General features: G+C 39.3%; 1 protein-coding gene across 5 annotated transcripts in view; it reads right to left on the bottom strand.

Annotated features, from left to right (window-relative positions):
- Positions 1-18983, bottom strand: part of TTC7A (tetratricopeptide repeat domain 7A) — a 183111-nt gene that overhangs the window by 98461 nt on the left and 65667 nt on the right. For all 5 annotated transcript variants that reach the window (XM_062571935.1, XM_062571934.1, XM_062571936.1 and 2 more), the window contains 3 exons: positions 11701-11818; positions 4790-4847; positions 1363-1435 (listed from right to left, as the gene is read on the bottom strand). In XM_062571935.1, coding sequence (XP_062427919.1) covers positions 1363-1435; positions 4790-4847; positions 11701-11818 — 249 coding nt within the window. The remainder of the gene's footprint in view (positions 1-1362; positions 1436-4789; positions 4848-11700; positions 11819-18983) is intronic.

Here is an 18983-nt window from a genome sequence, read left to right as displayed (position 1 = left end):
TACACAGCACATGGAGTTCACACATCTAGGGAAGCAGAGACGAGTGGTAGAACGTCAAGGATGAAAATACACAGGTGAGATAGGAAACAAAGGCCAAAGTGAACATGAGGACAAGTGACTGAATGGGAAGAACAGGAGGAGAGGGAAATGATGAAATGAGACTTATGAAACAACACTGTTAGGACAGGCAACAACTGGAGAAAAAGAAAGAGAAATGAATTAAAATGCAATGGACCAATGACAGTGAAAAGGTGAAAGAAGCGATGATCACAAAAATCTTTGTTTTACTTTCAGAGTACCAGTCAAAAAGCTGTAATGCTTTTACTCATGGCAATGAGCAAAAGAGGTAACAGTTATGAAAAAAAGAGGGGCAGCTGGGTATTTTTAATGAAAGACCCTGAGCACTCCGCACAATAAACCAGCCAGTAGGCTGATGACAAAGTTAAATATGTCATTTTAATTATCTTTTCTTATTGCAGGCTTCCCCACAACACACTGCTCTAATTATGAAAGAGTTAGAAAAGCAACTTTATCAGGAGTGTGCTCTCTTGGAACAATTAGTTTAGCCTAACGAACAAACAGCTCCCCTAATTAGCTCAGGAAAGTAAGGAGGATCTGACTGTAAGAGGGATCTAACTGTTTGACTCCATGGTGTAGATTAAGGAGAGAAAACTGCAGTAAGCAGAAAGCCTGCCAAAGAAGGAAAGTAAGATGATGAGGTTTCAAATCTAGCTAGAGAAGCAGCTAATAAATAGGGACTGCTCTAACAAAGCCTCTAGCTTTTAAAAGGAAGGGACAGAGAAATAAAACACAGCCCGAAATTCTTCTTTTTGTATTTACAAATCAGTTTAATTTTTATGACTTACCACCTGCAGCAGCATTCAAATGCCAACTAATCCCCTCCCTGGACATTTCCAGCACTTGTCAAAGCCTAACAGTGAACGTGCCTAAGTATGGAATACACCAATCCCAAATGCAGATAACATGAGATCTGGTGTGATACAGAACTGGGAAGTAACAAGAGAGCCGTTAGAGAGGCCCTCAATAGGACACAGCATGATACCCGGTGAACAAGAACAAACAGCTCTCACTCAAACTACCCTGGCAAAATTGTTCAAAGTGGGAACAACCTGGCTTAGGAGTCAGAGCTGCATGTATATTCTGGGGAATGCCTTTCTCCATGAGGGCCACATATGCTGTAAATTATTACTTCAAATAAAAATCTTCTATGAACATATTCTGATTGTTATCAATCACATGCAGAAAGGAAGGGACCCTTTTTAGCATAGCTGGGTCTTGCTCAATTCGACTGTCATTCTCCTATCCTCTAATGACTCAGTGGCTGCCAACTTTTGCACATACCTGTCTGACAAGAGCCAGCTGCAGTGACACATAGAGGATGACTTGATGATCTTCCGGGGCCAAGTCATGTGCTCTTTACAGAAAACCACACAAAATAAAAAGAAAAGTGACTGTTAGACTGTGTTTTCCAGAACCCCTTTGCCATGAGTCATGCACAAGCACAGAACTAAATCCAGAATTCTTTTATACAGAATTCTAGTCCAGTAGTAGGATAGCACAATGAAAAACATCAACGCTGTTGGCTAAGTCAGGTTCGCAGAAGCTGAAACACATCTGTCATGATTTTATACAACTTCGATACTCATTAATTAAATTACATTTAATATTTTGGGATTTGGTTTTCTGGTAGAGACAAAGTAAATCTTAATTCATGATATAAACCATTTAAGGCATTGTTTTAAGTAATTTAGGACAAGGAAAACAGTTGTCCAACCTATTTCTATATTACACTTTTTAAACAATTGGAGAAGGCTGAGTTATGACTGACAAAAGTAATCGTTTCTGTTATTCTGATGACAACTATCTAGAGGATTAAGATCAAGTGTGCATGATGCCAAATCATGCCCAAATATACAAAACTTCCCCTACCCCACAGCATCTAGTCTAACCATTGAAAGCAGACTCCTAATTTGGAAGAGGCAGATGCGAAGGGAAGAATGAGGACACGATGCCTACATGATGCCATGTTCTGAGCCTGGACCAGAACAAGGGCCAGGCCCTTGCTTCTCAAGGCTAGGCTTCTCCTAATAGGCTACCTTAGACCTGTCCTTGGGCCTTCTAGTCCACAGCAGGCAGTGGTGAACAATGCAGAGATCCCTTGGGTAGTGGAGACTGCAGTATCTCCAAAAGCAAATGCAGAAATCCTTCACGAAGGCTAGTACAAGGCACAGAGCAGGAAAGGATAGTAAAGGCAGAGCTGTTTCTCTCAGCAACCCCTACTTACCTCAGCCTAAGCTAAACATGAAATTGCAGCCTGAGCTAACTAGCCTTCAGAGAAGTCCTGAGCCAGGCTAACACAAAAACAATGCTCTGAGGACTTAAGCTAGGAGCTCTGTAGGGCACTTGGTGGTGCAACACAGGCAGTCTAGCTCACAAAGCAGAGGACTATTCCCTTGCTGATCCATGGAGTGACTTGCTGACACAGGCAGCTCACCCCTGGCTCCATCTCACAACAAAGCCTTCTCACAAGGCAGAGAAGGGGAAGAGGAAGGTCCCTCATACCAAAGAGATATTCCTGACCTTGTTCTGGACTGCACTCCAAGACAACAGAGAAGACTGCACCTGCATTGTCCTGCCCAAACCATAAAGTTAAAAGACTTTATGAGGGAGAAATAAGAGATGGTGGACAAGGCTGGTGTTTAAAAATCCTGCCAAAAGTATTCTTTCACTAATTTTTTTTTTAAAAAAACAGAGTTGCTTCAGAAAACAAACCACAAAACATTTTAATGGCAGCCATTTCTCAACTGTAATCTCGTCATCTGAGCAGGAAGCTGTTGATGCATATAATTAACGGCTCTGGAATTATTTAGTTTAATATGGACTGTGTCCTATGTCGACAAGTCAAGATATCACTCAAGGTATTCTGAACCATCAATGAAGACACCAAGGTGCAATTAGTATAGGCAAGTCACTGATGTAATTTCTAGTTTTTAAAAAACATAATATGCAACCCAGCTTTGCCCTAAACTGTTGGAGTGGGGTGAGCTGCCTCTGTCTGAAGCAGCTCCTGTGAAACCTTCAGTAGCTTCTCCAACAAGAAATAACAAGGGAAAATTCACAAGGGTGTATGGGAGCAGAGATTAACAGTGCTTTCAAAGAGACAAAGGTCTGTTGCTTTACTGTTCAGCTTCCTCAAAAGGTATTAGAAAAATATTTGATCCAAGCTTCCAGCTGAAAAGCCAGCTTATAATAAAGGATGGCTACAGGCCAAACCATGGCTTGAGAGCGTCTAAGTGTACTTTAAAAAGAGAGTAAAAAAAAAAAAAGGGACAGACTAAACCAAACCCAGGTATATAGAAAGACACTAGTAACCAGCTTACTGTCACGGTATCTCTGTTGGCTGAAGTTTGAGTACCTAATGTTTGGCTAGAAGCTTGTCTGCTTCCTGGCTAGAGTTAAGATAACAAGAAAATGAGTCACAGCCAGTGGGAAAGGTCAAAGGATAAAAATAAAAGCAGTCTAAAAGCTATGCAGCATCGCAATTACATTGAAATTACGCAGTAATGAAGACATCACATTGGAGTGTAGGAACTTGCATTACTTAAAGTATACTCCTGCTCTGAAAAGTGACTGTATACATTTTTTTTTTAATCCTTCAGATCCCCATGGAGCAAACAGAATCACATCTGTGATGTTCAACCTGCTGCATCTGTAGGAACCCACTAAATATATGAGATTCTTCTTAAAACTTTGAGATACCAGGTATCTCAAGTTTTCTTTACTTCTTGTAATGTATTTTTGCCTATACCAAAAACAGAATTAGATGCCTCAGCCCAAGACTTAGACCATCAAAGCTTCTGCTTACTTGTTATCTGAAGTCTAAAAGCTGCAATTACACTGTTAACTGCCCAAACATCTAGTAGTTTTTAAGTGGTGGGACTTAGTTGCAACAGGGTCAGGAAGCTCCCACCTCACCTATCTACCACACCAGAATTCACAGACAAGATCTTTAACCTTGCATTACCTAAGGAGTTTTACTCAAGGTAACAGTAACACCAGAGGAGTTTAATTCACAAATACTTTCAGGACATAACTATTAGATCAGATTCCCCACAACATAAAGCAGCAAGGAACAAGAAAATGGTAACTCCTTTTACTGCTAGCTCCCTTCTCATACAAGGGCTCATATAAATATTCTTTAGGACAGTGATCAGGATCCAGGTCTCCTCTCCTCCTAGAAACTGCATTGATGCTAGGTTACAGAGTAATGCTCAAGGCATAAAAAAAAAAAAAAGTAATTTGCTGGACTAGAGGCAAAATACAAAACCTTCAAAAGGAGAAGCTGAGTTTGTTTCACCCCAGAGCAGCCTACACCCTAGTGAAGGTTTTCTTACGCTATGAGGGAAATACGAGTTCAAGTCTACTTGAGGCAGGAATGGAAACAAAACCAATATTCCACATTTTCCTGCTGATACTTTGTAAGGGAACTGCTTCTCCTGGTACTGTAGATCTCACTGCTGCTAAGTTTTGTTTCTTTAGTAGCAAAATAAGGTACTTTCTGAAACTTACTTTGGATCAAAGAATTACTGCATTTTGACATCAAAACCACTGAATGGTTTTGACAGACTACTGCTGGAATCTATGGAATAGTTTTAAAAATTTTAAGCATGAAAGCTTGTGTAAAAAATAAAACATTTAGAAAATATTACCCTGGAGTCACTTGAAGAAATAAATAAGTAATGCAAGTATCAGCAAGATTCCTACTCACCTTTCCAAAGTCTGAAGTGCTTTCTTGTTTAATTCATCCTGAGTACCCTTCAGGGTAGCTGTAGGACAAGACTTCATGTTATTTAAGAGTTGAATTCCACGTTTCATATTAAATAAATTGTTACACATCTGCAGAACATTTCAAATAGGGCTCATAAAAACAGTAGAAATCTGGTGGTATTTATATTCATGCTGAAAAACATGTCAAACAGAACAAAACCAGTATTTTATTGCAATTTTTCAAATAATTCTATTTTTCTTATTAAAAACTCTTGATTCTCTTGTCTGATAAGCTGAAATCTTTTTATTGATATATGCCCCTTAAGGGGTCTGGGAGGAGAAGGGGATACACTAGGAACATAACAGTCTCTCTGCCAAGTTGGTATATATGCTAAAGGTAGCAACCAGCAGTGTATTCTGACTCTGATACAGGCTGTCTCCACCACTGTTTTCACATAGGAGGATGCAGTAGGTTGAAGAGGGCCAAATGTACAGCTCCATGGCAAACCCCGTTGCAACACAGACCTCTGTTAAGACTAGAGCAAACTTTTAGGCTGCTTTAGGTATAGCACTAGCCACTAATGCTACTTTGCTATCTCCAATTCCTTGACTAACAATACTGCCAACTAGACTTATCAATATGTGAAATAATTCCTAGCCACAACCATAGAACAGTCTTCATGAGACAACTCATTAAAATCTTAATATGCCAGCACAGGGGTGTCATACAATATCATCATCAAGAACAAGGAAAACAGAGGAACAGCTTTGAGAAGTATGTTTTTCTCAACTCTAAAATATTCTGGAAAGCTAACAATACTCTTGGGAAGTACTTGGGCTAGCTCCTTCTGTTTCCAGGTTTTTGATTTTACATAGCAGTTGTTTCTTGTTCTACCTATCCCAAATTTGAGAGCTACAGATTCTTAGTACAGAAGTATAGAAGCAATGAGTAGATAATCCATCAGCAAACATCCATCTAAGAATTTCACTTCCTGTCTCAAGTCAATGAAAGCTCCGAAAACAAAGTGATTAAATAGCATATATTAAAGCAACAAAACCTGAGAAAATATAAGCATTCTTATAATTTATTGAATGACCAAGATGTATCCTTCTAAAAAAGCCATATACAGATTCAGTTTCTTCGATTTTTCCAACACAGTAGTGAGTGAAACTTTAAAATTAATTTATTTTTGCCAAAGTGATCAGTCCTTTTTATTGCTAAGCCTTTCAATAGCTTTTCAAAACACCAGTTTCATTTGGGAGGAATAGCAAGATTCAGGATTTCCTGAAACATAAAGATCAAAAGTTGGTTATGCCATAAAGTCCACCCTAAATAGTAAAAAGCAAAAAGAAAAAAAAAAAAAAAAAAAAAAAAAAAGCAGTTTAAAAAATAAATTTGAAGACCTGAGCTCTCACGCAAAATGCAGCTTTTAAAATAGTTGGTAACACTTTACTCTCAGTAGCCTTAAATTGAATCTTCAAGTCCATTGCCAGATACAGAAAATAAGTAACAGAGGAGGAAAACTTACAGAAAAAAATTAAAATGATCAAGATACACATTCACATAAAAATGTTTGAAGAGACACTGGAAAGGATTTGATCATAGCTATAAACATTCATCCAGAGAAATATGTCAGATTTTGATCTTATGGAAACTACAAGACTCCTTATGTAAGTTACAGAACAATTTTGGAGATGCCACACAATGAGGAAGACAGAAAGAGATTTTATTGTCTTCCCCTGATTCCCCTCAAGAAAGGAAAAGCTAGGACAACTTCCAGTCTGACAAGATTTCTGACTGATGGCTGTTCAACTTGTAGTCAGAGAGTAACAGCACAAAATACATTGTGGAAATGACAGTGATTATTCTACAATTACAGTCAACTTTGCCTCCTCATGACAGGGAAACAAGAAGTGAGTCCCACCTCTTATGGACAACATGAGCCACATCTTCAGCTGCAGGTAAGTGGGAAATCTTGCCATCTGTCTCTAGATTTGTATCTGACTTAAATAAACATATTGAAATTTGAGTTGACAATACTGAAGACAGATGCTCAAAATCAACTGTGCCATTTGTACAGTAAGGGCCTTCCAACTAAAAGAGATAAATTGGGGGTAAAAAAAAAAAAAAAAGAGAGAGAGAGAGAGAGAGAGAGAGAGATGTGATTTGGGGAAAGAATTAGAGAGATTGCAGGCTAAGCAGATGACTGAGAAAGTTCAGTGGATGCACGATTTGATTTTAATTAAAAAGAAAGGAGATCAAAATGTGTTTCAGAGAACCTGTTGTAATATTCTAACACATACTCTTCATGCTAGATTCCAAGTATAAAGCCATAAATAGAACAGGTAAAGAGGCAGCTCATGGAGAATAAACCTTAAGTTCTCCCATCTATTTTAAAATGGAAAAATCTGTATTTCTATACAGAATCTGTGACTGCAAGAGAGACTGTGTCATGGTTCATTATCTGAACATGGTAGAAAAATGCTAAAATGAAATGCTTAAAAACATGGCAACTGAATTAAGAATGTTATCTTTGAAGAACTCTGCTGCACTCTTGCACATCTAGCTCAAAAACAGATGACTGCATTTTTAGCACACTTAGATTAGCTTGGCAAAAATTTTGTAATAGCTAAGTGCTAAGAAAGTGAACAAATAAAAAATATATCTGTAAAAAATATCTGGAAGTGTATCAAGAGTAGTAAGCTGAACAAGTTAATAAACTGGATTTTTGCTTACTGCAGTTATTTGGGTTCTTCCTCCTCCTTTCTTCCCCTGAGACTTACTAGCTCTCTATCATAGGTAATACATGCATATGTTTAAGGAATAAATATAGCAATAATATGACTCATTTTGTTTAGTATTTGTGCTCTGCTTTATAAAACCTTGTGTGAATTCCTCCTTCCCTCCACCTCCCCACATTATCTTTCTCTCTCCACACCAGAATGAGATTTTTTTTCCTAAGTAGTTGCTTGTATCACTGAGAAGCTTTCACTTCAGACAAAGAAAAGCTTGCACTAAGGAGACAGAATCAGATAGGTTAAGAAAATCTGACTAAAACTTCCAAAGTTGTACTCCCTTCTCTGAGGTTGACAGCACTAACAAATTCTTTACCTACTATAAACACGGCTGCTGCAGTTCTACCAACAAAAAGGCAGTATGACTGCTTATTACTTAGATTAAAATAACCTGTGCAGTGAGTCTGAGCTGAGTAAGGCAGAGAGCACAAGGAAGTTAAAGTTTCTGAAACATCAGCTGATACTCCTATAAAACACAGTACTTCTGCAAATGTCACCTTTGGAGCCTAAGATTTATTTTCTAAAGCACTCTGCATCTTTAAAGGACCTCAAGCCTTACCAAAAATCAACAGGATTTTCAACAACATTTTGATGCAAAAAACAAATAAACAAAACCCCCAAAAAACTCTCAAAACCCTAAAGTCATATTTGAAAACAGAGAGAAGTAAGCTTTGTGTCAGTGAGTACTGTGGCACAGTAGGAATTAATGCATGAAGTAAAACAGTTAATGCTGTGGACCAGCATCAATACTACATACATGAGGACAGGGTGATTTTAGACTACTTCCAGTCTTGTCCCATGGTCTGAACACCAATTAGCAGCCGCAGAACATCAGGGCATTTTTGCGTTATGTCTGATTTAGTGTTATGAAAAACAATTCAATTTATGTACTCCAGAACTGTTCTGTGATGTGAATCACATCACAAGTGAGGACAATGGAGAAATAGGCTTCAAAAGTACATTCCTGATTCAAACTAAAACACTAATGTACACGTGCCCTTTAGCTCCTAACAACAAGTTTCAAAACCATTTCCCTCAGTTAAGAGGGCTAATACTACAGCCCTACAGTTTTGCACCCTGAATTACAATTAGAAATTGCACATGCTGATTGCTGATCTCCAGATGCAAAACAATGAGTCTGTTCACTAATGAGCTACATCTACAGTTTTTCTAACATTAACTGGTGATTTCAGTATATTGATCATATATAAAATTTACAAGAATAGCTAGAAAAAGTTTCCAGTTCTGTTTCTGATCTGTTCTCTTATACTAACAGGCTAAATGAAAACACAAAGAGTACTCACTCCCTCTCACCTCTGTAAAGAGTATAAGGGTTTATTGCACCAACGAAGATTTAACAACGAGATGAGAGGTGGTGATGTTAGACAAGAAGAGCACTTGTATTTCACAATACAATCTGAATTTGGTCTTTCCTCTTTTGTCTTTGTTAAATTCATCTCACCCTCCCCTGCCTTCACGTACACCTAAGGTAGGCAAAGTTGTCAATACAGCTTGTGTCAAAACTGGAACTACAAGCAGCAAGTAATGATTTCACATTACACTGCCCCATTGGAAACAGGTTTAGGACATGTCCAGAAAATCTAGACATGTCTAGATAGACGTTCTGAACCGACATGATATTTTTGCTTCTAACAGTAAAGCAAAAGTGTCTGAGGACACATCTTTCAGCTACTTCAGTGAGACTTGTTTCAAGAAACAGGTAATTAGACATCAACTGACAGTGAGGAAACTACGTATCAGTACACAGAACATGTTTCAAGCAATGTTATTTCACCAAGGAGCAAACTCAACAACTCAACAGCTCTAAAGCTGTAAGATGTAAAAAGCTGGGGGTGGGGGGGGTTAATCAAATGCACCCACAAGTTCTTTAAATTGTCATTCAGTAAGATTTGCTCTTCCGAATCTTGCAGAAAACACTTGCTAAAAAGTGGGCACTAGGGAAAGACTTTAATACGGCACTTCAATGCCTTTACCACATAGGATGATGCTAGATATTTACTCAAAGTATGTATTAAAAAGAGAAAGAATGACCTTGGTTGGAAGGCATCTTGATATACTGTTGTAAGTTTTATAAGTCTGGTCAAAGGACTGAAACAAGTAAGTACCACTGAAAATGTTGACTGGCTCAAAATCAGTTTAAATGTAAAGTTATGGAAATTACATACACGAACTAATTTCTGATTGTGTGTCTGCATATAGCAACAAATCTGTATAACCAATTTTGACAATATGAAGTAGAATTACATAGGGGTCTGCAATTTTCCTTTCAGTGAGTTCAACTCCCACTTCTTTACTGTAATAAGCTACTTTTTAAAAACAACACTAGTGAAAATATCTTGTAAGTGCAAATTGGTGAAATGCTCTCTGGTAAAATACTACTCCATGCCCACGAACATCACAAGCAAGCTTTTGAAGGACTTAATCTATTTTATTAAAATACGACTTGAAAGATGGAAACAAGCTTTTTAGGGTCCCCTTAAATAATTGAGTGACTGGACATACTGAATCAAAGACTAGCAATAGGAAAAAGATGAAGCAGACATTCCATTGCTTCACAACATAAACCAGATACTAATCTGGATAAAAATCCAAGGCAATTGTTGTGAAGACTGTGTACTTCATATTAATAAGAACACTTACCATGACATCCCAACCAATCTCTTGAAAACTCAAGGAAGACTTATCTTCCAAAAGAAAAAAAGTTTATGATCCATATCTTGCTTGGTGAAAGTGCTTAGAGATTCAGAGTACAATACATACCTCTACAACTCCATTCTTTAGAAACTAATAAAATTTGCCTACAGGGTACAATAAATAATTTGTAATAAGGTTTGCACACAAAATCTTCTATCTCTGAAAATAGTGTCTGGGATTTTGTATAGCTTTAGAGACAATTTAAATGAAATCTAGGCAAAATGCCCTAAGGAACTAAGCTGTTAAGCAGAACTCAGTGTTTTTTATTTATTTTTATATATATATATATATATATGTACGTACGTACGTATACATAAAAAAAAGGTTCAGGCTAAGAAGGACAAACATCTCTTGACGTGAACTTGTTAGGGGGAACTATTCTGAGGCAGTGAAACGGAGAGTTGAAGAGAGCTGCCTGGCTGAAAAAATACAGTGACTTGCACTACTGAAGAGCACAAGCCACTTCCTTAAATACGTGCCTTGCAGATGTTTGCTGTATCTTGTAAGGCCAATGTACTTCCATGATACCATGCTAGTCGTCACTTCAGTTTTGTTTCAGGCTCACTAGCTGGAAAAAGTTGGTTTGTTTCTATGGGAAACCATTGCTTTGCACAGAGGAAGGACTGTCAAAAGCAGGAAACAAACTGGTTCATCCATTGTTCAAAGAAACTATGTTAGCAGACCTGTGTTAGAGTCAGGGAGAAAATAAAGGCTGTTCCCAGCTGCGAGTTTGATGAAAGTCAGATCTAGAACCCTACCAGACACTAAGACTTCAAGACCTTTGGGGCTACCAAACACCAAATCTGCAGGAACCCATTGTCCTCAAAACCCGAGCGATCAGCATTAAAAAAACAATAATTTTTTACATTCAGTGGTCTGTATCCAGTCAACGTCCATGGCTACCAGTGGGGTAGATATTTTTATCTTGTTTATTTCTAAGCAGAGAAAGAAACTGCATCACAGAGAGGTTGGATCTCTGTGGGGAATCAGTATCATGCCAAGAACTGAAGTCAGGCATATCTGACTCCAGTTCTTGGATTGTATTTCCTTATGTGATTTATGAGTGGGTAACAGAAATATGAAAATAGATGGAAAGTTCAACTTGCTGTTGTGTAAGTAAGTGAAAGAAATGTGTTAAAAACATTAAAGTAAAGCATATGAAGAACTGCTAGCTATAGTAAGATTAACATCTCCTAAGCAGAGATTTGGACTTTTACTTTATGTAAAGACTTCACTTTTATTACTAAGGAAGATGGTTTTCTGAAAGAAAGTGAATAGTCCCCATTTCCCTTTCAATCCGATTATTTTCCTTGCCCAGTCACTGCTAGAAGTTTCTAATAAATCTCCATTGCTTGAACACAAATGCTTCCTACAACATATTCGATAAACACAGTAACTCACCATCAGTAGCTTGAAGACTGTATGTCAGGCCCAGTGCCAGGTAACCCTTTGCTAGAGACTCTCCAGCATCCTCACCCAAGTCTATCACCATTTTAGCAAAGTGTTCTCCTTCCTCCAGCTGCAAAAGAAGATAGGATGAGAATTACAGACATTTCCACTCTACTTGCTTCAGTAAATTTAACCCTGTTATACTTGTCTCCATGTGAGCCACTCATAAAAGGACTTTCACACTAAACTTTCACAGAAAGGAGAACATAGAGGGTCACACTATCAGACTTTAGTTCCCATAAAATTTCCTTAGTTTTATTTTTTGTTTAGCCATCCATCCCAAACCATTTCCAGATGTTTAATGTGAACGAAGGATCCTTTATCTTATTTTTATACTTTCCTCCCAATCATGCAATCTTAAATACACATGTTGGACCAACTAACACTTACATACTATCCTGGCAGTGCATTGATATGTCTAACAGGCAACTTCCTTTGAATTGACAACTATCTGGTTTTGCTATACAGTGTTTTTAAACCTTAGCAAATTTTAATTCCTTTTAAAACATTAAAAGAGTAAAACAAGAAATCACTTCACTGCAAGCTGAGTTCAGCTGTCCCTTGCAATTCTGCTGTCACAGGAAGGAGGCAGCAAATTCAAGATCCAAATTCCAATCCAAAATACTGTATGACCTTTACAGCTAGTGTTGGCAGCAGGCAATTTTTATATGTTTTAGAAGGATACAATTCTGTTGGAGGTGCATAGCATTTTGCACTACAGATTTTAATGGGAACAGGAAGCAGTTGCCATATCTCAGAATGAGCCTCCAAAATGGTAAAGTATATTAACTCTGTCTCTCCTATTACAGAATACTGCTGCTCACCCAACCTTCCTTTCCAACTGACCACGCAAACCTGAACTTAATAAAAATATAAATTTTAGCACCTTTAAAATCATCTTGAATGACAACTTCTAATCAAAAATAAGTTAATTCTTCTATTACAGGAAATACTTCTCATTTCTAACAAACTCATTAGTATCACCCACTCTCTGTAAACAGAAAAAACTAAGACTTGTAGGCTTTAAATATCTGGAAGGGTCTAAATCACAGAGGTATAGATGAAAGCTGCAGTTAATGCTTGAAGGATACAGAGCCTACAGGAAGGCCTCATTTGTATACCAGATAGTCTGCAGATCCTGTCAGTCATAATCAATAGTCACCTCGATTAAGAATCAAATAGCATTACATTATCTGAAAAACCCTCCTTTTGGAAACTTTCACTACAAGGTAATTCATTTTCGGGGATCAGGCTATTTTGTTTAGAGGAGGCATGGTTTTGTCTGGAATCCAGCCATTTTAAATGCAAGTACTGCAGACTTAACTGAAGTGCACTATCTTAATACTCAGCTTTGTCAGACTTCGGAGCCTAATATTTCTTTAATATCTAAAAGAAGCTACTTGTAATGCAGTGGAGCCAAAAATGTACCAGAAGACCAGAAATTTCCATTCTGCAGTGACACATTAATATTCTATTTATGAACAGCATCTACAAATATACTAGCCTATCAAGGGGCTGCCCACTTCCATCACTTCAAGACATTCAACTGACAATATTAACTAATAACTAGATAAACAAAGGGTCAGTAGTCATTAGCTGATATCAAACAAAAAATCTTTACTGGAAGCTCAAATACAAAGAAAGGCTGAGAAGTCTGTGAGCAAAGACCTGCCACTGCTTGTGTCTTTTCCTCACTTGCACAGATCTCTGAGACTACATCACTTCGAACTAGATCTAGACCAACAGTTTTCAAATTTCTGAACCCTTAGACCAGTCAGCCCAAGGACCAATATGCAGTTTATTACCTAACTATTCACTGAAAGCACTATGCGGGCATTACAGCCTTGCTGATTGCTTAGTCTACAGTGAATCTGGAAACTACTAACTGAAACAGGGAAACCCTTTCATGTGTGTACTTGAAATCACTAGCTAAATAGCAAGCACCCTCTTTAATGGCATAATCCAAAGGCTGCTGAAAACAGCCGAAATAGTCCTGCTGGCTTTTGCGAGGCTCAGATGAGACCTTTAAACCCCATTCACAGCAGAAAGATTAAGGTTTATCCCAGGAGAATTCTTAATCCCATGAGCAGCCCTGCAGCCCTATCAACTTCCCCGCCGCACACTGCAGCGTGTTCTGGACTGGAGCCTAGGACAATGGAAGAAGAGAATGTCCCATAACTCAGCATGGAGGGGAAAAAACCTTCCCATGAAACAATGACTGAATTCTTCAGCTCCCAAGAACTTTTATGTAAGGCATGAAATCTCTGCAGCCAGAAAACTAATTACGCACCTCTTTTCTCACCATAAACAGCTATATTCCTACTCTCTTTTTTCCTTGTCTCTTCTTCCTACATACACTTTACTCCAAGAAGTCTCCGTTAGATGAAGAAAAGCATTATACAACAAATTCTAATGTCTAGCAAACAAGGGTAGGGGTGGGCAGAGTGTATGAAAAAGGAGAATAAATGAAAGGTTTGGAGTTGAAATGGAGACATTTAAAATTGGAGAGATTTTGCTCCATTGTTCCTTTGAACAGTCACCTGATGGTGTTTCCAGTCCCTGACTGATGGCCTATGCTGCATAAATCAGCAGCACACCATTCAGCTTTCTTGCCTGCCAGTTATCCGGGGCCACCTGTGAGTGTCAGATTAATCTATTGTATGAATAATTAAAAACACAACTTTTCAGGATGGCTGAAAGAGCACTCCTAGCACAACCATTCTTGTAAACTACATTTATTCATACCAACACTAATGGCACTTTGACCAGCGACAAAGATTCTCACAAATGCAACCTTGGTCAGCTGAAGACTACTTCAGAAATAAATGGCCTTGTAAACTCCAGTACAGCTCAGCAGCTGGTTCTGTTTATAAGAACGTTTATTTTTCTTTCTTACAGCACTCAACTACTTCCCCTGCCAGCCCTGCTGTGACTGCCATCTGCCCCCTCTTCTCCAGTACTCCTACTCTTCAATCATTCTGGGCAAGCGTGAAACCTCAAACCTTTCACTTGCATTACCTCACAGTTGTGAGGTTTCAATTCTCGGATGCAAACTGTCCCTAACCTGCCTGCATTTGAGGTGGAAAAATCCCTCCGCACATACCTCACTAAGGGACCAGTAGCCAGCCTGTCCTGTGATCTGCCAGTCAAGGTGTGCCCATAGGGTCCCTTAAACGTAAGCGATGTCTCCGCTGTGCTGCAGCCATAGAAAAGGGGAGCAGACCTTCAAAAGAAGCCTCGATCCCTAAGGAATCATACTAGATACAACCATTCCCAGCCGCAGCTCCTACATGTTGCCATGTTACCACAGGCAGTAGGAGCAACTCTCCCTTTTCCTTTTTTCCATGTGGTGCCAGCCACATGGGGTCTCACTCAGCAGGACTCCCAGAAGTTGTGAGGTCTCAGTGGTCACAACTGAGCTGAGCTGGAGAAGGCTTATTAGGAGAAAAGATGACCATTCCTACTCCTGCTGCACAATCAGGGACCCAGCCTCCATACAAAGGGAAGCTAAATGGTTCATTTACTTCAAAGGAGAGTGCTGACCTTAGGGCAACACAACACTGACTTAGAAGGCTAAGGAAGATGGATTAAAACTTCCTGTTGCACCTTACAGACCCTCGCTAGCAAGCTCTGAGCTGCAGGATGCCACATCCCCCTAAGCATGCCTAGCATAGTGTCACTGTGATCGGGAAATACACGAAAGCTGCCAACAGCAATTCCCAGCACTACTGAAAAGAGAATTCTTTGGGCATTCATGTGCAGGTAACAGCCTGAATTCAGCTTCCTTAGAACCACTATTTGTTATAATCTCAGAAGGAAGTGAAAACAAAGTCTCAAAGTCACAAAGATGTATCTCTGATTCCCCCCTTACTATTGTTATATTCTGCATACTTCACACCGAATAGCTCATGGAGAAAGGGGTAGAACTACAGGTTACAGGGAGAAGGAAGAGGCTTCTGGTGTTCAGAAACCCTAGGTCGAAGAAAACAGGTGTTGGGGAAAAACAATCTAAAATAAGCTTTTTGTATTTTGAACTCAAGCTGTATAGCCTGTGAGGAGTCACTGAGAAGCCCTAAGTAACCTCTCCTTCACACAAGAGAGGAGCACACACCTGGCACCTGGAGAGAAATACATTGCCAAAATGCAGTGACATTGATAAGATTGTAATATTGTGGGTTATCTTTTCCTCCCACCCCCTCCCTCACCTTTGATGGAAATGGAACAGTTGTTTGCTGCCTAAGCCTGAGGGATGTTTTCCCTGAAACAGAGAGTTGCTGTTCCAGCAACCCTTGTTATTTGACCGGAGGTTTTGGTGTATGCTTGAGCCAAGCCTGTGGGCATACTGACAAGGGAGTGGGGAACAGCAGGTGCTGTCCTCTGGCCTATCGCCACCCAGCTGGTTTTCAACCACCACCCAGCATGTTTTTAGAAAAGCTGACACCCAACCCTATTGAATCAATACCCTCCAGGACTGCAAGTGGGAGCTGCAGTCAGTTCCCACCAGCACAGATTTAGAACAATTGAGGACAAGCAAACTGATGATGTATAGCAGCATGGAAATGGCAGCTTGTTGCACTGAAAAGGAGGAATGTGCAAGGGAGGAGACAGGAAACACATCACATGACACTGGACTAGGACAGCAGATAAGGTTAGTCAAACAGGGGAGTCTGGACACCAGAGTGACAGAGCAGTATCTGAGTATATAAAATATCAATTTGTATGGAAAGGGGATCTACACAAATATCACCCAGTAACATCACATGCAGTTAACTAGAAGGATTTACCTTGAGAAGAGAAATGCACAGGAAGAAAATGGTCAGTAAGGTGTAATACAATGAAAAGGCTGTGCTCCACAGCTGTTTACAATATACAAAACAAATCACATATTGTGTACATCAGGAAACAAAAATCTCTGTGCTTTTGTCGGACTTTCCAGCATTTTCTGTATATCACCATTGGTAAGCCTGCCAGCTTCCTCAGCACGTAAGCTCAGCCCCTGCATTTAGGAATTATCCAGGCCTTTCCCTCCACTGTAGCAAAAGTAGTTTATTCACAAGAATTGTATAGAAGACAAGATTCTTGGCCATCTTTAATGTCTAAAACCTTGGAACTGCCCTAGTAAGAGCATGTGTGAGTAAGCAAGAACACCTTTTTAGATGACAGAGGAAATCTCTAATCTCCTTAGCCTTGCTTTTTCACTAGCCTCTCTCCCTAGCAATGTCAGTCCTTTACAGAATCTGCTCAGTAGGTCAGATAATGGGATTAGATTTGATCTTTCAATATTATTAATCCTGCCCTAAAAGCTAAGTGTCTCCATGCAGCTCCAGGACTCCTAGGTGACCAGGTATCAGCACATGCACAGCATTTCTTTTCTACAGTGACAGGGCCAACATCAAATAGAAGTAGCTCCTTCAGATTAAGAGGCCTGTGGAAATAGTAGATGATAAACTATTACTTCGAAGAATCACAGAATGGGTAAAGTTGGAAGGGACCTCTGCAGATCATCTAGTCCAACTCCCCTGCTCAAGCAGGGTCACCTAGAGCATATTAGATAGGGTTGCATCCAGGTGAGTTTTGAATACCTCTAGAGAGGAAGACTCCACAACCTCTCTGGGCAACCTGTTCCAGTGCTCTATCACTCTCACAGTGAAGAAATTCCTCCTCACATTCAGGTGGAACTTCCTGTGGTTCAGTTTTTGCCTGTTGCCTCTAGTCCTGTCACATGGGACTACTGAAAAGAGTTTAGCCCCATCTCCTTGACACCCTCCCTCCAGGAGTACTACAGTCCTAAATCTCCATCCTGTCAAATCCCACACGTAGTATGATGTATTGACCTCAAGGTATGTCTTACAGACTCCTTATGACTGCCTATATGGTGTGGCCTGGCCCTTGTTCATTCTCTCTTTGCCTTGACTGATGGCAGTCTCTGTCTTCCTATCAAAGTGCTGGAGCAGAGTGCTTGGTTGTACACACTAGGGTCTGAGAATTAAAAGAAGTGAAGAAAGTAGTTTTGCTAGAAGGCCCAGCACCACCTTATGCTGCAGCTTTTCCCACAGGATGAAGTCCCTCCAAAATGTTGCATCAGTCAGAGAACAAATTCATACTACCTGATAGCACAGGCATTGTTCCATAGTATGCAAGTTCAGGGCCACAATGCTATTTCTGTGGTATCAATCACGAGTCACTGCAAATACTAAAAATGTGATTTGCAAGTTGTCTTCCTACTCTGTTAGAACAAACTCCTGGAATATTCATGGTAATTCCAGAACTAAGTTGAGTCTAAGTATAGTCCATTTGCCTCCATGTGCATGTACAAACTCTAGGTGTGCCTCCACTGAAATCACAATGGAGTAAAAACAAAAACAAAAGAAACACAAAAAGGCATCCTAATAACCCTGAATACCTTTAAATAAGACTCATAAAACAGAAAAAAAAAATCAGTATTTAATACTTGCCTGTAGCCAGAAGCTTCATTTTTAGTATTTTCATAACATCTGCCCCAGCTGGGTCCTAAATGTACCTGAAGAACCTGAATTACTTGTGAAATTAGCAGCACTGTACTAAGAAAAACAACTCATGCTGCAACTCAAAATCATTGCCAAAATAGGCAAGTCTGCATTCAGCTGAGGCCATGCCAAGAGGAAGGCTGAGTGAAGTAGGGAACTGCAGTAAGTCTTTTAGTAAGTAGCACTCTGAATTTATACTGGACCAAGGCAGAACAACTGCAGTGTGGATATTCTACTGTAGGCCACATCAACTTTCCAGTGCAAACTTAAAATGATGCTCCAAGCTTCCATAGTCAAACATTTCACAGCACTTTCAGAAAGCTAAAAAATAGATGGCAAAGACAAATGGTCTTTCTGTTCACTTGCTAGAATCACTCACACATGAGTTAGGCAAATGGTTGTGCTGAAACTCTGGCAAACTAAGTGTGCTAGGGAGCATGGTGCCTTAAAACTGATGTTGAACCCACTAAAACATTTGAAATACACCTGTGTAATGTACTAGATATGGCATAAAATGAAAGTTCCATTTTTGCTGAAAGCTTCCCCATCTCATGGACTTTATCAAGTACAGGTCCAACTGTATCTTGGCCAAACATGATCTATATAGATGCGCATGTTTTGGAGGTTTTTTGCTTCTCTAAGACAACCAGCATAAATTTTAAAACTAATGAAGTATCGATTTGCTGTTTCCCCTGCATTTTTTTTATTTGTGAAAATCTGTAATTTGAA

This window comes from Rhea pennata, chromosome 3, assembly GCF_028389875.1.
Source record: "Rhea pennata isolate bPtePen1 chromosome 3, bPtePen1.pri, whole genome shotgun sequence".
Lineage (NCBI taxonomy): Eukaryota > Metazoa > Chordata > Aves > Rheiformes > Rheidae > Rhea > Rhea pennata.
The sequence above is the reverse complement of the archived record's forward strand: the minus strand, read 5'-3'. Positions and strand labels throughout refer to the sequence as shown.